Source organism: Gambusia affinis, linkage group LG05 (genome assembly GCF_019740435.1).
Source record: "Gambusia affinis linkage group LG05, SWU_Gaff_1.0, whole genome shotgun sequence".
Taxonomy (NCBI): Eukaryota; Metazoa; Chordata; class Actinopteri; order Cyprinodontiformes; family Poeciliidae; genus Gambusia; species Gambusia affinis.
Window position 1 is genome coordinate 17,046,314 of NC_057872.1, and position 14,437 is coordinate 17,060,750.

The 14,437-nt window shown below is 40.6% G+C and overlaps 2 protein-coding genes across 6 annotated transcripts; one reads left to right on the forward strand and one right to left on the reverse strand.

Annotated features, from left to right (window-relative positions):
• Positions 1 to 593: 593 nt before the first annotated feature.
• On the reverse strand, positions 594 to 4,659 carry gtpbp10 (GTP-binding protein 10 (putative)). The gene is made up of 10 exons (XM_044117260.1): positions 4,509 to 4,659; positions 3,611 to 3,804; positions 3,404 to 3,495; positions 3,166 to 3,310; positions 2,699 to 2,772; positions 2,564 to 2,616; positions 2,385 to 2,492; positions 2,206 to 2,283; positions 1,670 to 1,793; positions 594 to 1,329 (listed from the first exon to the last, which is right to left on the reverse strand). The coding sequence occupies exons 1-10, from the start codon at positions 4,539 to 4,541 to the stop codon at positions 1,070 to 1,072; spliced, it is 1,161 nt and encodes a 386-aa protein (XP_043973195.1). The 5' UTR covers positions 4,542 to 4,659; the 3' UTR covers positions 594 to 1,069.
• A 2,543-nt stretch (positions 4,660 to 7,202) lies between these two features.
• On the forward strand, positions 7,203 to 12,854 carry osgin2 (oxidative stress induced growth inhibitor family member 2). Of its 5 annotated transcripts, none has more exons than XM_044117218.1 (6): positions 7,203 to 7,321; positions 10,583 to 10,675; positions 10,758 to 10,894; positions 10,976 to 11,167; positions 11,261 to 11,352; positions 11,440 to 12,854. In XM_044117218.1, the coding sequence occupies exons 2-6, from the start codon at positions 10,609 to 10,611 to the stop codon at positions 12,611 to 12,613; spliced, it is 1,662 nt and encodes a 553-aa protein (XP_043973153.1). In that variant the 5' UTR covers positions 7,203 to 7,321; positions 10,583 to 10,608; the 3' UTR covers positions 12,614 to 12,854. The 5 variants fall into 5 exon arrangements, with proteins under 5 accessions (XP_043973153.1, XP_043973154.1, XP_043973155.1 ...); XM_044117219.1 differs by lacking the exon at positions 7,203 to 7,321 and adding an exon at positions 7,478 to 7,510; XM_044117220.1 differs by lacking the exon at positions 7,203 to 7,321 and adding an exon at positions 7,611 to 7,654.
• Positions 12,855 to 14,437: the final 1,583 nt, after the last annotated feature.

The window sequence follows — 14,437 nt, forward strand, 5'->3', positions numbered from 1 at the left end:
CTTATTTTTCAGGAAGTTGAAATTTTATTTTTTCACGGATGAAACAACAAATATAGCTGTGAACATTTCCATACCGTTTTATTTTTCCTAACTTATCCAGATAAGGACAATAGTACATTTATATTCCAAACTTTTCCAAGACGGTGTAGGAACCCTGGTATTATGTACAGCAACCATTCGACTGGTAATAAGTGCTTTATTGTATTTTTTTTCTTTCTTTGCTCTAGAGTTTTGCTCCTCTCATTTTTCCTGAGGCGAGCATCATTTCTAGAGCTGCTGAGTAACGTTTTAACACAATAATACTGTGTTCGATGAAGACATTCGTTCTGGTGTCCTGGATTTGCACTGCACAACCCTCAGAGCGCAGCCGGCGAGGAACGCCACCGTCAAACCTGTCTGGATTCAGCTTGCACAAACCGCTGGACTGACCAGTCCAAACAGGACACAGTGTCCACCCTCCAGATGAGCTGTGGACTCCGTTTCTGGCCGCAAACTTTGAATGTATTTGCGTACTTGAGCAGACCGACTACTTCGGTGGGCTCCAGTTCGGCCAGACTCGTAGGCCCTCCAGGAACACTGCAGTTCTTTTTTTAAATTATCTTTATTTTTACTTGTGTGCTGTACAGACTATTGATGCAAAAATCAGCCCACTTATTTTTTTTCTCTCTTAATCATTAAGTATTGTAATATATTTAATATAAAATAAAACTTTCATTCAAACACAATTCTCAGTTTTTTTTTAGAATCAATCAAACTCGACCAAACTTAAAATATTTATTTTAACTCTACATTTTCGCACTTTGGATGCTGCATGTTGAGATGTTATCAAAGCAGCTTTAAAGTTCACACAATAAAGAACATGATCTTAATTTTTGTGAATGTCTGGATGAAGCAGAAAAGATGTTCCTGATCCTGTGTAGAAAGTCAAAGGGAGCAGGCCAATATTTCAGACATGAATGCAGCAATTCCTCCATCGAAGATGCTGAGCGGTTTTTCTCACTCCTGCGTTTCTCCAAAGGGAGATCTTTCCGCCTCGCTTTGTTTCGGCTGACAGAACTCCAGGCGTCGCTCACTGAGTCCTGCCGACGCCACTTGACAGGGAGATTTTGTCCTCGTTTCCAAAACATTCGTGAGACTGTTGCCTCAGTGCTTGCAGCTTTTCCTGATGCACGGCGCTCGTTTCCATGGCGGCGTACTCATCCAGCGAGAGTCGAATGCAACTCTTCAGATGGTCGACACCAAACCCATTGAGGGCGGAGATAGGAACCACATGTCTGAATGTTATGAAGTTCTTTGGGATCATGTCATCCGGCAGTAAATTGGTGAACTCTGTGGATGGCAGAGAATAACAAAAGGCAAATTTAAAGTGTTCATATCAAATTTTTAATACAAGCTATAATATAAACAGTCTAATACATCTATGCAAATATTCTAGTCACAATCATACAAAAGACAATTTGTTTTTCAGCTTCCATATTTAAAATGCTGAAATGTTAGCTTTCACTGAGTTACAATCAGTGTTTTACTTCCAGACGATGTCACTACATCCTGAAACCTGCTCCACCAAAAACATACTTAACTGTTGAGGGAATTATGGGTAATTGTGTTGCGGTATTTCGATTAACATTTAACATCTGACAGTGGTCAACACTCTAACACACTAACTTACCCTCTGGGTTTTGAAGTTGCTCTTTGAGTTCTTCCAGCTTGTCCTCAGCTTCAGGCAAGTCCATTTTATTTACCACCAGTAACGCAGGTTTTGACACGAGCTCCTCCTTGTACAGCTCCAGTTCCTTCAGCGAATGGGGACGGAAACACAGAAGGAGGGAAAAATAAGTTTAAGATGTTTAAAGACTGAAATCTCCAGTTCTCGACCTAGTTTGAAAACTTGTTTTTGAAAGTATAAATCCTAAATGTCACTGTGAGTTTATGGCAGGTATCTCTACAGAGGTCAGAGTTATAAAACCAGCCAAAGCAGGACGGGTGGGTGGATGGATGGATGTGAAAGAAACAGCTATTAGAGGATGGAGTAGGGAATAAAGTTGGAAAACAAATACTGCTAAATATTCATCCAGATCTGGAAAAAAAAATCAATCTCACAATCTCCACACAAGACCCTGATAAGAAAAACATTTTGGACCTGGCAGTAGTAAGAGTAGGATTTTATAATAAAAATAACAAAACGCCTCACAGCATCAGACTCACCTTGGTGAGAAGCTGCACCGCTTCAAAGGCAGATCTAAAGGGTGTTTTACTGGCCAGCTGGAAACCACCAACATCCACCTGCAAGAACACAGAGCATCTCACAGTAAACCCTGGCTGACTTCAGTTGCCACATTCTGACATATTTACATATGTGGACCATTATTTCTGCTTCTACATACAACAAACAGCAGCTGCTTGGTCCTCTCTACGTGCTTCAGGAACTTGTGGCCCATCCCTCGGTTCAGGTGAGCCCCTTCAATGAGTCCTGGCAGATCTGCAACTGAGATCTGCCAAAATAAAAACAAATAATTAGGAAAACTTTACAACACACATTAGGTGCTAGTTAGCGTTCACATACTTGCTTGTAATCTGGATAGGCTATCTTGCCGATCTCAGGCCTCAAAGTTGTGACTGTAAGATAAATAATAAAGGACTTTAGAAACAAAAGAAAAGTATGTGAGATGTACTGAGCTTGAAACTGTTTTATTCTTACAAGCGTAGTTGGCAATCTGAGGTGTGGCATTTGACAAGGCTGTGAGGAGAGATGACTTTCCTGCATTTGGGAACCTGATGAGAATTTAGCAAAACATAGTCAGCATACAACCAGCACCAAAGTCTGTATTGTTTCATTCACTTTTTTTTTAAGTCAACCTACAACAAATTTGTATTTTATATGATTTTTTCCCACAGGGATCTTAACCAATAGACCAAACAAGAAGTAGATCATAATTGTAAAGTGGAAGCTGCCCGATGAAAGGTGAGCCACTGCTACCATATCAAGTCTTTTGCAGCCTCTAACAAACGGATGACAGAGGAATTGCGAAGAATTTTGCTCCATACATCTGCAGCATGCACAGAACATTATGCTAAGGCTTAATCACACCAGACATTTTACCGTGAATATATTGCAATTTAACAAAAAAGTTCAAGAGATGTGAACCCTTTTGTTTCTACTCTCACCCTACGAGGCCCAGGTCAGCGATGAGTTTCAGGTCCAGACGTATGTGTTTGACCTGGCCTTTCTTGGGCTCAAAGGGAAAGTAAGGTGTCCCTCCAGATCCTCCTTTAGCCACCAGCACCCGATCGCCCTCAGCATTCAGTTCGCCTTGTGAAAGAATTGATGAAAAGAAAAAAGTTTTGCCAAAATAACATTTTGCATGGCATTAAATTATTGCCATAAAACGGACTTCTCACATACCAAGTATTCTGCCGTCATCAGAGGTGACAGTGATACCAACGGGTGCTAGGATTTCCTCATCCTTTCCTTTGTCTCCCTTCAGAGCTCGAACACTGACATGAGAAAATCCAATACCAACAAAAGCGTTCAGTGATGTCTGATAGATGGAACGCATACATGTAAGTAAGAATTGAATTTCAAAACCAGGTTGTGTTTTCAGACACCGACCTGCTGTTCGCTCCTGATCCCCCTATGAACCGCTTTAACGGGTATTTGTCCTTGATCTTCTTTAAAGTCATGTTCATTATCGCCACCACCCAAACGTTTCCTCCGTTTCCTCCATGTCCTCCAAGGCGAGGCAGAGCCATCCCGCCGGTGCCTCCACGTACGTACAGGCGGAGGTTGTCCACAAAGTTTCCATACTGTATAGAAACGTTAAAAACACAAGTCAGATTTGATGGTAAACTCACTGATTTTAGGTAGTGTAACACATTTACACATGGCTTTACACATGCATTACCTAAAATTATTGTAAATCCACTTTTGGATTTTGAACTAAAGCATTTCTTTAAAAAAAAATACCACTAGATATTACTAAACATCTTATAATATAAACTATTAAAAAAAAAGATTGCGTATGACTTAATAGACCAACACAAAGCAGCACATAGAAAAATGTTAAATTACATAGAATCCAAGCCAAGTCAATAATATGGAAATGTTCAAGAGCTGTGCCTTATGCAGAAAAAGGAAACGCGCTGTAAAGGTGATTGCTGCACAGTAATATTTGACAATGGGCTGCTTTGATGCTGTATACTTTCATTTTGCATTTTTTGCATTTTGTAGCCCAAATACTGTCCAAGAAAATAAAAATGTCAATTTAACCGCAAGAACTGAATAATCCCAAATTACAAAAAATGTTATCCTTAGAGTGACTTTTTTTCTTCATAACAAATACAATCAATTTAGCAAAATGTAATCAAACATCAGAAACTGTGATATATTTTACTTTAATGCTGCAATAACAATTTTTGCGCTGACTGCTAGCTTGACCGCTAATGTGAAATAGTTTAAAACCGCACCGATAAGTCGTGTTGATAACAAACAGGTTGACGTATTTTCTTACCTTGCGGAAACAAATTCTACTGATGTAGACCATTCTCAGAGACTTTTATGTCCGCTTTTCTCGTTAATCACCACTTCTAGCTATTAGCAGACATGTGTCTTCGGTGTATTGAAAACAACCGGAAGTGATGAATACTCCCTACTGATTGGATGAAGTGATGAAGAGGCGGGACTTTGTGGTATAACTGGCTTTCCATTTGCTGCTAGGGATGCATGCTTCTCTATTATAAAGAATACAAGACATTTTTTTTAATTATTCAGCTTATATACAGGAGCCATTTGATAATGAAACAATGGCGCCGTAGTTTTACCAACCCTCATGCATGTATTGTTTATCTGCCTGAGGTCGCAGCTCTGAAACAGATCTGTTTAATATTTCTGGAGCCATTGTCGTAATTAGCCCGTTACAAAACAGTCACAGCACAATGATGCGTGGTATATTGGGAAAAAAATATTATAAATAAATATTATGCTTCTCTGGTTTGTGCCAGTATACGGTAGGGAAATACACGTTGTATGACTTTATAAGGCAAACAAGTATTTTATGAAATCTCAAGGTAATTTGGGCATACGCTGGTTCTAGTAGCACTATTGTCTGATACAAAATTAGTAATAAAAACAACCAACAACCAACCAAACAAATAAATTAAGAATGCTTAAAAGTGGAAGGTAAAAGATGTGTGCAGTAGATTTAGGATTAACCTTGTAATATCAAAAAATCCTTCTGAAATACCAGCAGTCCATCCTGTGACATAAACAGAGAACATTAAATGTTTCATAGGTGATTATTATTGTAAATATTCTTAGATCATATTGGCAAGTAAACAATATCAAAATATTTAATATACATTTAAAATACATTCTGTTAGTGATTAAGCCAAATGCATGTATAACTTTGAAAAAAAATTGTTCTGATTTCTTTAACTAAACTGCAATTTTCAAGTTTTGTCACAGATTCTTAATCAAAGTCTTAATTGACTTGATCATGCTATTACATATCACTACATCTGTGGCTCTGGCTGTATGTTTAGTCATCTTGATGAAAGGAGACATTAACCCCTAGTTTCAACTATTTTGCATTCTGCTAAAAATTATTTTCCAGGATTTCCTTGTATTTAGCACAATGTTCCTATAACTAATCGTTTACTCAATTCCTGATTAAGAGAAATATCCCCACAGAATGATGCTGCCACCATCACCGCTGCCATGAAGAAAATATGGCAGCACACTGGGCTTGATATGATTCCTTTTAAGCTTTTAGTTAATTATCTTCTGCTAAACACCAGAAAGATACAAAAAATGATCCTTGTCTTCTTCGGATGGGATGTACTGAAATGTATTCTCGTAGGGCTTCTGTACCATGACAATAAAGGCTTTCTGATTCTGATTCTGACCAGAGGAATGTTTCAGACCTCGTGGTCTGTCATGATAAAGGACACTGCTATTTAAAAAGCATCGCTCTATAAATACTTAGGGATGCAGATGGACAGTGTGCTGTGTTGGAAAGCCCACTTTCTGGGTTTACAGCTGCAGCAGAGACTATACTTTTAAAGATGACTGGCACTTTATGGGGTTGACGTTAACATATTGCTTGCGTCTTACCTCTACTTTTTTTATTATTATTTTTTTTTTTTTTACCTTTTTACTTTATAAATATTATATGCTGTGCGATCACAACCTGGTTTGGCAACAACTCTTGAATGTAGGACCAAGCTTGCCTATATGAAAATAATTGATTTGAAAGACCATAGAGAACCTATGTGAGCAAGACGATAAAAACAGTTTTAAAGAGGAAACCATATTTTTTACCTTCTTGTTGCTTTGATTGCTTTGAGTATATGTTTTATCCATATGTGTTGTTTAAATGTTCTTTTGCTACTGTGTAGCAATTTACCCATTGCTACCCAGCAGTGTAGCAATGGGTAGCAATGGCAATGGCTAGCAATATACCCATTGCTACACAGCAGTGTAGCAATGGGTAAATTGCTACATTGCTGTAGCAATGTCCATTTTTGTCTTCAAATTGACAAATCTTTGTCCATTTGAAGGCAAAAATATTATTCTGTTCTAGTTTGTTGCACTATATTTTGGGGGTCCATCCATTTATGTGACTGGGGAGGTAATTGGGAAAGAGAAGGTGCTGGATGCTACTTCCAAAGGGCAAAAGACAGGGTACACAGGTCGGGACAAATAGGATGCACAAACATTTACTCACACTTTAGGAAGATTTAGAGACTAATTACAATCATCTTTTGTAATGTGGGAGAGAATCCATGCATGCACAGTGAGAACATGCAAACCCATGACCTTTTGCTGCAAGACAACAGTACTGCTCCAATGTGCAGGGATATTAGAATAGGTATCAGATTTACAGATATTTGTACCATGATTTAAAAAAATCCAATTCACAGCTGAGCGTCTTTGTGTTGATGTATGAAAATCCCAATGCATTATCATGGTTGGTTTGTGGCTGTAATGTAGCTTAACGTGAAAATGCTCGAGGGGAGTGATTACTAATGCAACACTGTACCTGTACAGTTTAGAGTGTTTTGTAAGCAAAGGCTGCGCGGTGAGCAGCAGTGTCGGTGACGCTGTGAAGATGCTGAGATGCTCTGATCTTGCTCCGTGAACGCGCTCACGCTCACGCCGCGCACACCGAGATGCGCATGTGGCTGTGGAGGAGCAGACGCGTCACCCGGTTTGTCTCTTTAACACTCCGCTGTCAGTACTCTGAGAAGGTCTAACATCTAGCTCAAACTTTCGGGCTGATCAGACCTGCACACGCCGGGTCCGGTCGGATTTAACCGCACCGAGGTGAGCGTGTGTTACGCGTGCATGTATGATGACGAGAGAGAGGTTTGGCTCATTATCTCATTCAAGAGACCCCAGACAGCAATAGATCCTCCCACCGGTCTGTGTCTATTTATACGGTTGGAAAGGGCTGCCGTGGGTCGTGATAACTGGCCGCGACTGAGTGGGGACAGATTGATAAATCTCAGCACGGTAAGAGCTCCTGGTTCCGGGCAGAGAGTGGCGGATGGATGTGAGCTTGACCTAAATTATGCAATGATGATGGGAACGTGGCGGTTGCAGCATGTGCTCCTTACTGGACCTGAAGCTGCACAGAGTCTGGAGGCGCAGCAGGAGGTTTGAGCCTGTTTTAGTGGGGATGCTGTGGACGATCTGCTGCATCACTCACTTCATCCGGTCGGGTGTGATGCAGCAACATCCACATTCAAACGCTCCGTTTCTGGTTTGTACTTAGTCGGATTTTCTTACTCATCCGCAAGCAGAAATGAGGCATTTTAAGGGCCTAATAGTGGAAATTTGATCTATAAAAATATGAGACATTTTATTTCATAACTAAATAGTTGGTATGACTAAAACACATTATCTAATTGCTCTGATACGTTGTTATGCATACCCAAAGCATAGGACGTTTAATTTCGCTAGCTTAGTTTTGTGGAAAACTACTCCAAAGTGACAGTCAGATGAGGAACAACAGCATAAAAAGCAAAATAGGCTAAAACTTATGCATTTTTCAACTCATTGTGTGATGCTCTTAAGTAAGAATAAGCCTTTTTCATTTCTTCTTACTGTCACATTGAACTTTTAAATCATTCTTGCCTAATAAGTGTATTTTCTTCTTCTTGTTTTTTTTTTTTTTTTTTTTTTTTTTTTTAAAAAAAATGCATGCAGGCAATATGATTCAATGGCAATAGACATATTTGCTGCTAACATTTCTTAAGTGTCTTTTTGTGATGCAACATTTAGAAACACATGCACATGATGCATGAAAATCAGCTGTTGCATCATTTCCGGTTTATTTCAGGCAGACGTATTGGATGCAACACCTGCTACTACTCAGACTAAGAAAGATAAAGCAGAAGGACTGTTGTCTGTCCAAAAACGCTACTTATGTCTGCCTGTTTACCTGATTTAATTCAACCTGCCAGTGAGATCGATACATGCATTTGATATCTTCGACACTGCAAGTATAAACTGATCAGTTTCTTGGTTCCATTATTTTTTATTTTTTTTACAGATTTCCTCTGGTTTGATTTATTTCTAACAAATATCTAAATGTTTCAGATTATCGTGCAAATGTTTATGTCTGATGAAGTTGTTTAGAGTGATTACAGAAACCCATTTTCAAATAATGGTTTTATTTCTTTAGAGAAAAATGCTTGTCTAACCAACCTGGTGTTTAAAAAGTAATTGTGCACAAACCGAACGACACCCCTGGCAGCAACAGCTGCAATCAAGAGTTACTGACAACTATTGCAGCGAAGGAAGTCTGATCTACTCTTCTTTGCAGAAGTGCTGTATTTCAGTCAGATGTGAGGACTTCCCAGCATCCAATTTAAGCTCACACCACAGAATCTTAACTTAATTCAAATCGAGACTTTGACAAGGCCATTTCAAAAGCCTTCATTTGGTCTATTTTTAGCCATTCAGAGGAGGACTTGATAGTGTGCTTTAGCGCTTTGCACTGATGCCTAACCCAGAAGTGAGTTTGAACTCAAAAGTGAGTTTATCACTAGAGATTCTGGCCAGAGATTTTTCTCTAGCATTTTACCCTGGAGAGTAAAAATAATGGTTTAATCAATTACAGAAAGTCATCCTGGTCCCGAAGCAATAAAGCAGTCCCACACCATCACACTTCCACCACCATGTTTTTCTGTTGGTATTTTTATTTTCTTTGAAATTCTGTGTAATGGCACCCATACCTTATAAAATGTTCCACTTGGTCTCATTCACATAATTCCCTAAAGTCTTTGGAAGTTATTAAAAATGTTTGCCAATATCATGACCAGCCTTATTATTGAATCATGAATAGTAAACCTTAACTGAGGCAAGTGAATCTTAATGCTTTAAATGTTGTTTTGGCTTCTTTATTAAGTGACTTCTTGATTCTGCTGGTCTGGTAGTAATCAGGTTTGGTTGTAGATGCAGTTAATTCATTACCTTTTCACATAGACCTACATTGGTTTGGATGGTTGTTAACCTAAAAAATTAAATCGCCTTTTGAAAGCTGTATTTTATGCTTACTTTGACTATGTTTGCCTGATGTTAGCATTTATTCATGAAAAATGTAACTGACCAAAAAAAGTAAAAACAGCAGCCCTGCATGCTGTTGAGCTCCAATGTCCCAGATAATAAATAACTCCACTACCAAAACCCAGAAATCTTTCATAACTACTATAAATGGTCGCAAGCAGCTGGTTGGTGTACAGATAGGTCAGACAAGAGGAAGGAGATAGAGACAGGTGAACTGTCGGCTGCAGGTAGACCTGAGTTTCCAGGTTGTAAGGCATTACAAGTGGTGTTTTGGTTGGTGTGAAAGTGGAGCAGAAGGGCAGTGTTTGTTTGCTGTGGTGGGTACATTTTTGGCGGGATTACCTTTCAGTGGTTCAGTCTGTCAGCATGCCAGGCTCACATTCTCACCCAGCAAAGACATAAACAGCCCGAGTGGGATTAGGGCCCAGTCGGACAAGTGATCAGGGGGGATTTGCTGCCCGTCGGGCACACAATGGCACTGTCTCGTAACACACAAACTCATACCGCGCATGCTCACCACGGACCCAGGCCCACATTAATCCCACGAGAACTCCCTTTTGTTTGGGGAGCGGTAGCAGGGTTAATAGAGGCTAACCTCGCCACGGGCCATGACTGAAGAGACAGGGGGTGTGTATGGACGTCATTGAACACCAGGGAGAAAATCAGGGGGCACGTTGTGTTTTGGCGGGGTGTTTCCACGTGTCTGAAGTCCCAGACAGATGGGGTGGGTCACTGATGTGTGTGGAAGCATAATGCCACGGATGAATAAAGTTGTTTTTTCTCTCGCTTGGTGTGTATGTCTCTGAGTCAGCTGGTGATGGTGGATGGGGACAGGATCTAAGTTAACAACAACATTGTTAGACAAAAACAGCAAGCCAGTTCAAACCTGTTGAAACAATCAGACCCAGTTGAGAAACAAAGCACGGACGAGACTGTGCCTTTAGTTGAATGTTTGATGGATCTGTCCAGAAATATCTGGAACCTTTTTCAAATCTTTCTTCTGTTTTCTCTCAGTGCCGGCTCTGGCCCAGGCTGCAGCCATGCCTCTTCTGGAAGAGAACACACTGTCTGAAGAGCACCCACCTACCCTCCCCGTGGTCATCATAGGTAAATTATTGCTAATCTTGTTCTTCATCTTTTGGTCTTAATTGTATCAGCGTATACACATTTTCCAACTATTTGTTTGCAGGGAATGGCCCATCAGGTATTTGTCTGTCCTACTTGCTTAGTGGATACAAGCCCTACCTGGACTCTGCAACTGTTCACCCAAACCCGATTCTGTACCGGAAGCTGCAGGAGGCCAAGCACCTCCCTATCACAGAACAGGTAGAAAAAAAATCATGTTCACACACAAGGTGTTTCATACATGAAACTCAGATGTGTCAAAAGACTCTGTTCTTTTTCCAGGATATGAAATACTTGAGTGAAGGTCTCGAGGGACGATCAAGGAATCCCGTGGCTGTGCTATTTGATACACTTCTACACCCCAATGCTGACTTTGGCTATGAGTTCCCACCAGTCCTCAAGTGGAGGAGAGACAAGCATCAACAAATTCCACATCTTGTTTTGGGAAAGGGAACACCTGGGGGTGCCTGGCATGTAAGTTTACTCTACAAAAGCCTTCAAACGTATCTGGGTTTTGTGTCAACAGAGTATTTTGCTTTGACCACACTGTTGGTTGCCTCTCCTTAGGCAATGGAAGGCTCCATGTTGACTGTTAGTCTTGGCATCTGGATGGAGCTTCCTGGAGTCAATTACAGAGACTTAACCAATGGGAAACGAAGGTAAAAAGAGCCTCACACAACATTGATGGGTCAAGCTCTAGTTTCACTGGGCACTCATGTTCTCACTGTCCAAATCTTCTTCTTTAGAGATGTAACCAGTGACAGAGCCACCCCAGAGGAGATCTCATCCTACTACAAAGACTATGTGAAGCTAAAGGGTCTGCAGAAGAATTTTGTTGACAACACTTATGTGACCTCTGTTCAGAAACTTTGCCGAGGGCATGAGCAGGAAGGTCTGGAAAATGGGCAAGAAGATCAAAGGGTGGTTGATAGTGGGAATGGGCACTTTGAGGAGAATGGCAAAGAGTGTGAAAACAATGGAGGAGGAGGCACACTCTGGGAGATCAGGGGTTATCGACAAGTACAGAGCGACACTCATGTCCCCTTCTCCCTGTTTGCTGAGAATGTCGTCCTGGCCACTGGTGCATCTGATTCTGCAGTCAGATTAGGTGCAGAGGGTGAAGATCTACCTTTTGTGTTCCACAGCATCTCAGACCTGGGTTTGGCTGTAAGCCAGGGAAAACTGGATGTGAACTCTGATCCAGTTCTAGTTGTAGGTGCTGGTCTAAGTGCCGCTGATGCAGTTCTATGTGCTCTTAACAGCAACATCAGAGTGCTGCATGTTTTCCGGAAGAACACAGACAACCCAGACCTCATCTTTAAGCAGCTTCCCAAGACCCTGTACCCAGAATACCACAAAGTGTACAACATGATGTCTTCCCAGACCTGTACCAATGTGGCATCCTTGTCCTCCTCTAACAGACCCCAGGCAGTTAGCATTGCCTCTTCAGTATGTGCCAAGATGTGCCCTAAACCTCAGCTTTCTGCAGGGAGCATTGCTGGAGGTTCTAGTATCAGTCTCTTCCCTGATTACACCAGTTTCCCCGAACACTGTGTGGTATCGTTCCAGTCTGACATGAAGTGTCTGCTACAAGGGGATAACTCCCTAAAGGCCTTCAAGATCTCAATGGCCTTGGTGTTGATTGGGACAAACCCAAACTTGTTCTTCCTTAAATGTCAGGGCCAATACCTGGGACAAGATCCGACAAGGCCGATCTCCTGCAAGCAGAATCCCATCGACATCAACCCTTACACATTTGAGTGCACCAAGGAGCCAGGGCTGTTTGCCATGGGTCCGCTGGTGGGGGACAACTTTGTTCGATTTCTGAAGGGTGGCGCTTTAGGCATCACCTCCTGTCTGCTGAAAAGACTCAAGAAGAGAGGAAAGCTCATCAGCAACGGAGGGAACAACTTCATATAAAATTATCAGGAAAACATAAATCTGCTCCTACCGCACTGGTTTCAAGGAGAAAAAAAAAATTGGTAAAACGAAAGCTTTTCTATTTTATTTATCATTAATACAGTGTTTTGCCATTTAAGCTTATAGGTTTTATATGTTCATGAAGCCAAAAAGACATTGGATGTACACAAGTTTCTAATGAAACAAAATATGACAGCTTTTAAGCCTTGTCTGACTTCATAAAGTCTCTATAGGTTCAGGATACTATGTGCCAATGGTTTATAGCTGATCTGTCATCTTAAAACAGTATGGGACCTAGTTTTAATCAGGGTTATTTTTTCATTCACAGTGTGTCTTCAGGTAGTCTACTAACATTAACATTCAAAGCAAAGGACTTTAGATTAAATGTATCCTGACAGTCATATAATACATGGACGCTGCTACACTAACATATGTTCTCATTTGCAAAACATATCATGTCACAGTCATGAGCTGTCTCTTCTCTATGACATAAACAATAGATAAATCACCTCTGATCCTAAAGGTTAATGTCAAAAAAGGGCCTTAATGTCTTTGATTAATGAAACCGTTCTCTTTTATTTCAGTACGTTCTCATTTGGGCCTCAGTTGTGGGTTATTTGCCATATTACAACTTTAAATGTGTTCTATGCAAATACAGTGACCTGCAAAAGTATTCACAACCCTTGAACTTCAACACATTTTGTTACACAACTTCAAACTTGAATGTGTTTTACTTGGATTCTATATGACAGATCAACATAGTTGTAAAGGAGAGGAACTTGATTCATGGTTTGCAAAAAAGTCCTAAAGTCAAACCCCTTTATTCAGATACCCATAAAAATGCCTTCAGGAATCACCAAGCTATGGGAAACTATAGATTGGTGATCTCAATAAAAATAAATCTTTTCAGTGAAAGATTTCACTGAAAATCTTCTCAGTGAAACAAACTGAGGTTTGTTATAGCACACTAGTGAATAAACATCATCATGAAGCCCAAGCAACACAGCAGACCAACATCCTTAGGGCTTTTTGAAAATCGCTTTAAAATCAATACACCATTTTCCTTCCATTTGACCGTCCTGCACGACTTTGTGTTGGTCTGTCACATAAAATCCAAATGAAATACACTTAAGTCTGTGGTTGTAACATGGCAAAATGTAAAAAGTTTAGTTGGTATAAAGGTGTTTTGTTACGTTGGTGCGTTTATGATATCACTCACCATCCCACCATTAGCTTCCAAATGCAAATCTGAAAAAGGTTACACTGGTGTTTATTGGGGCTGCACAGTGATGCAGTTGGTAGAGCTGTTGCCTTGCAGCAAGAAAGTCCTGGGTTCAATTCCCAGCCCAGGGTCTTTCTGCATGGAGTTTGCATGTTCTCCCTGTGCATGCGTGGGTTCTCTCCGGGTTCTCCGGCTTCCTCCCAAAAACATGATTGTCAGGTTAATTGGTCTCTCTAAATTCTCCCTAGGTGTAAGTGTGTGTGTGTGAATGGTTGTGTGTCCTGTATGTTTTCTGTGTTGCCCAGCAACAGACTGGCAACCTGTCCAGGGTGAACCCCGCCTCTCGCCCGAATGCAGCTGGAGATTGGCACCAGCAACCCTCCCTACCCCATTAGGGACCAGGGTGAACAGAAAATGGATGGATAATGTTTATTGGCTGTAAGGTTTCAATACCCGTTGATCAGGAATCCCTAAATACAGACTGAGACATTAAACAAAAGCTTGACTCTTCAGCTTTAGCCTTCGAAAACAGCTAAGACCTAAAATGTCTTGATCAACCAGTCTAGATATTGCAATTACAAAAAACTAACTTTTTAAATTCT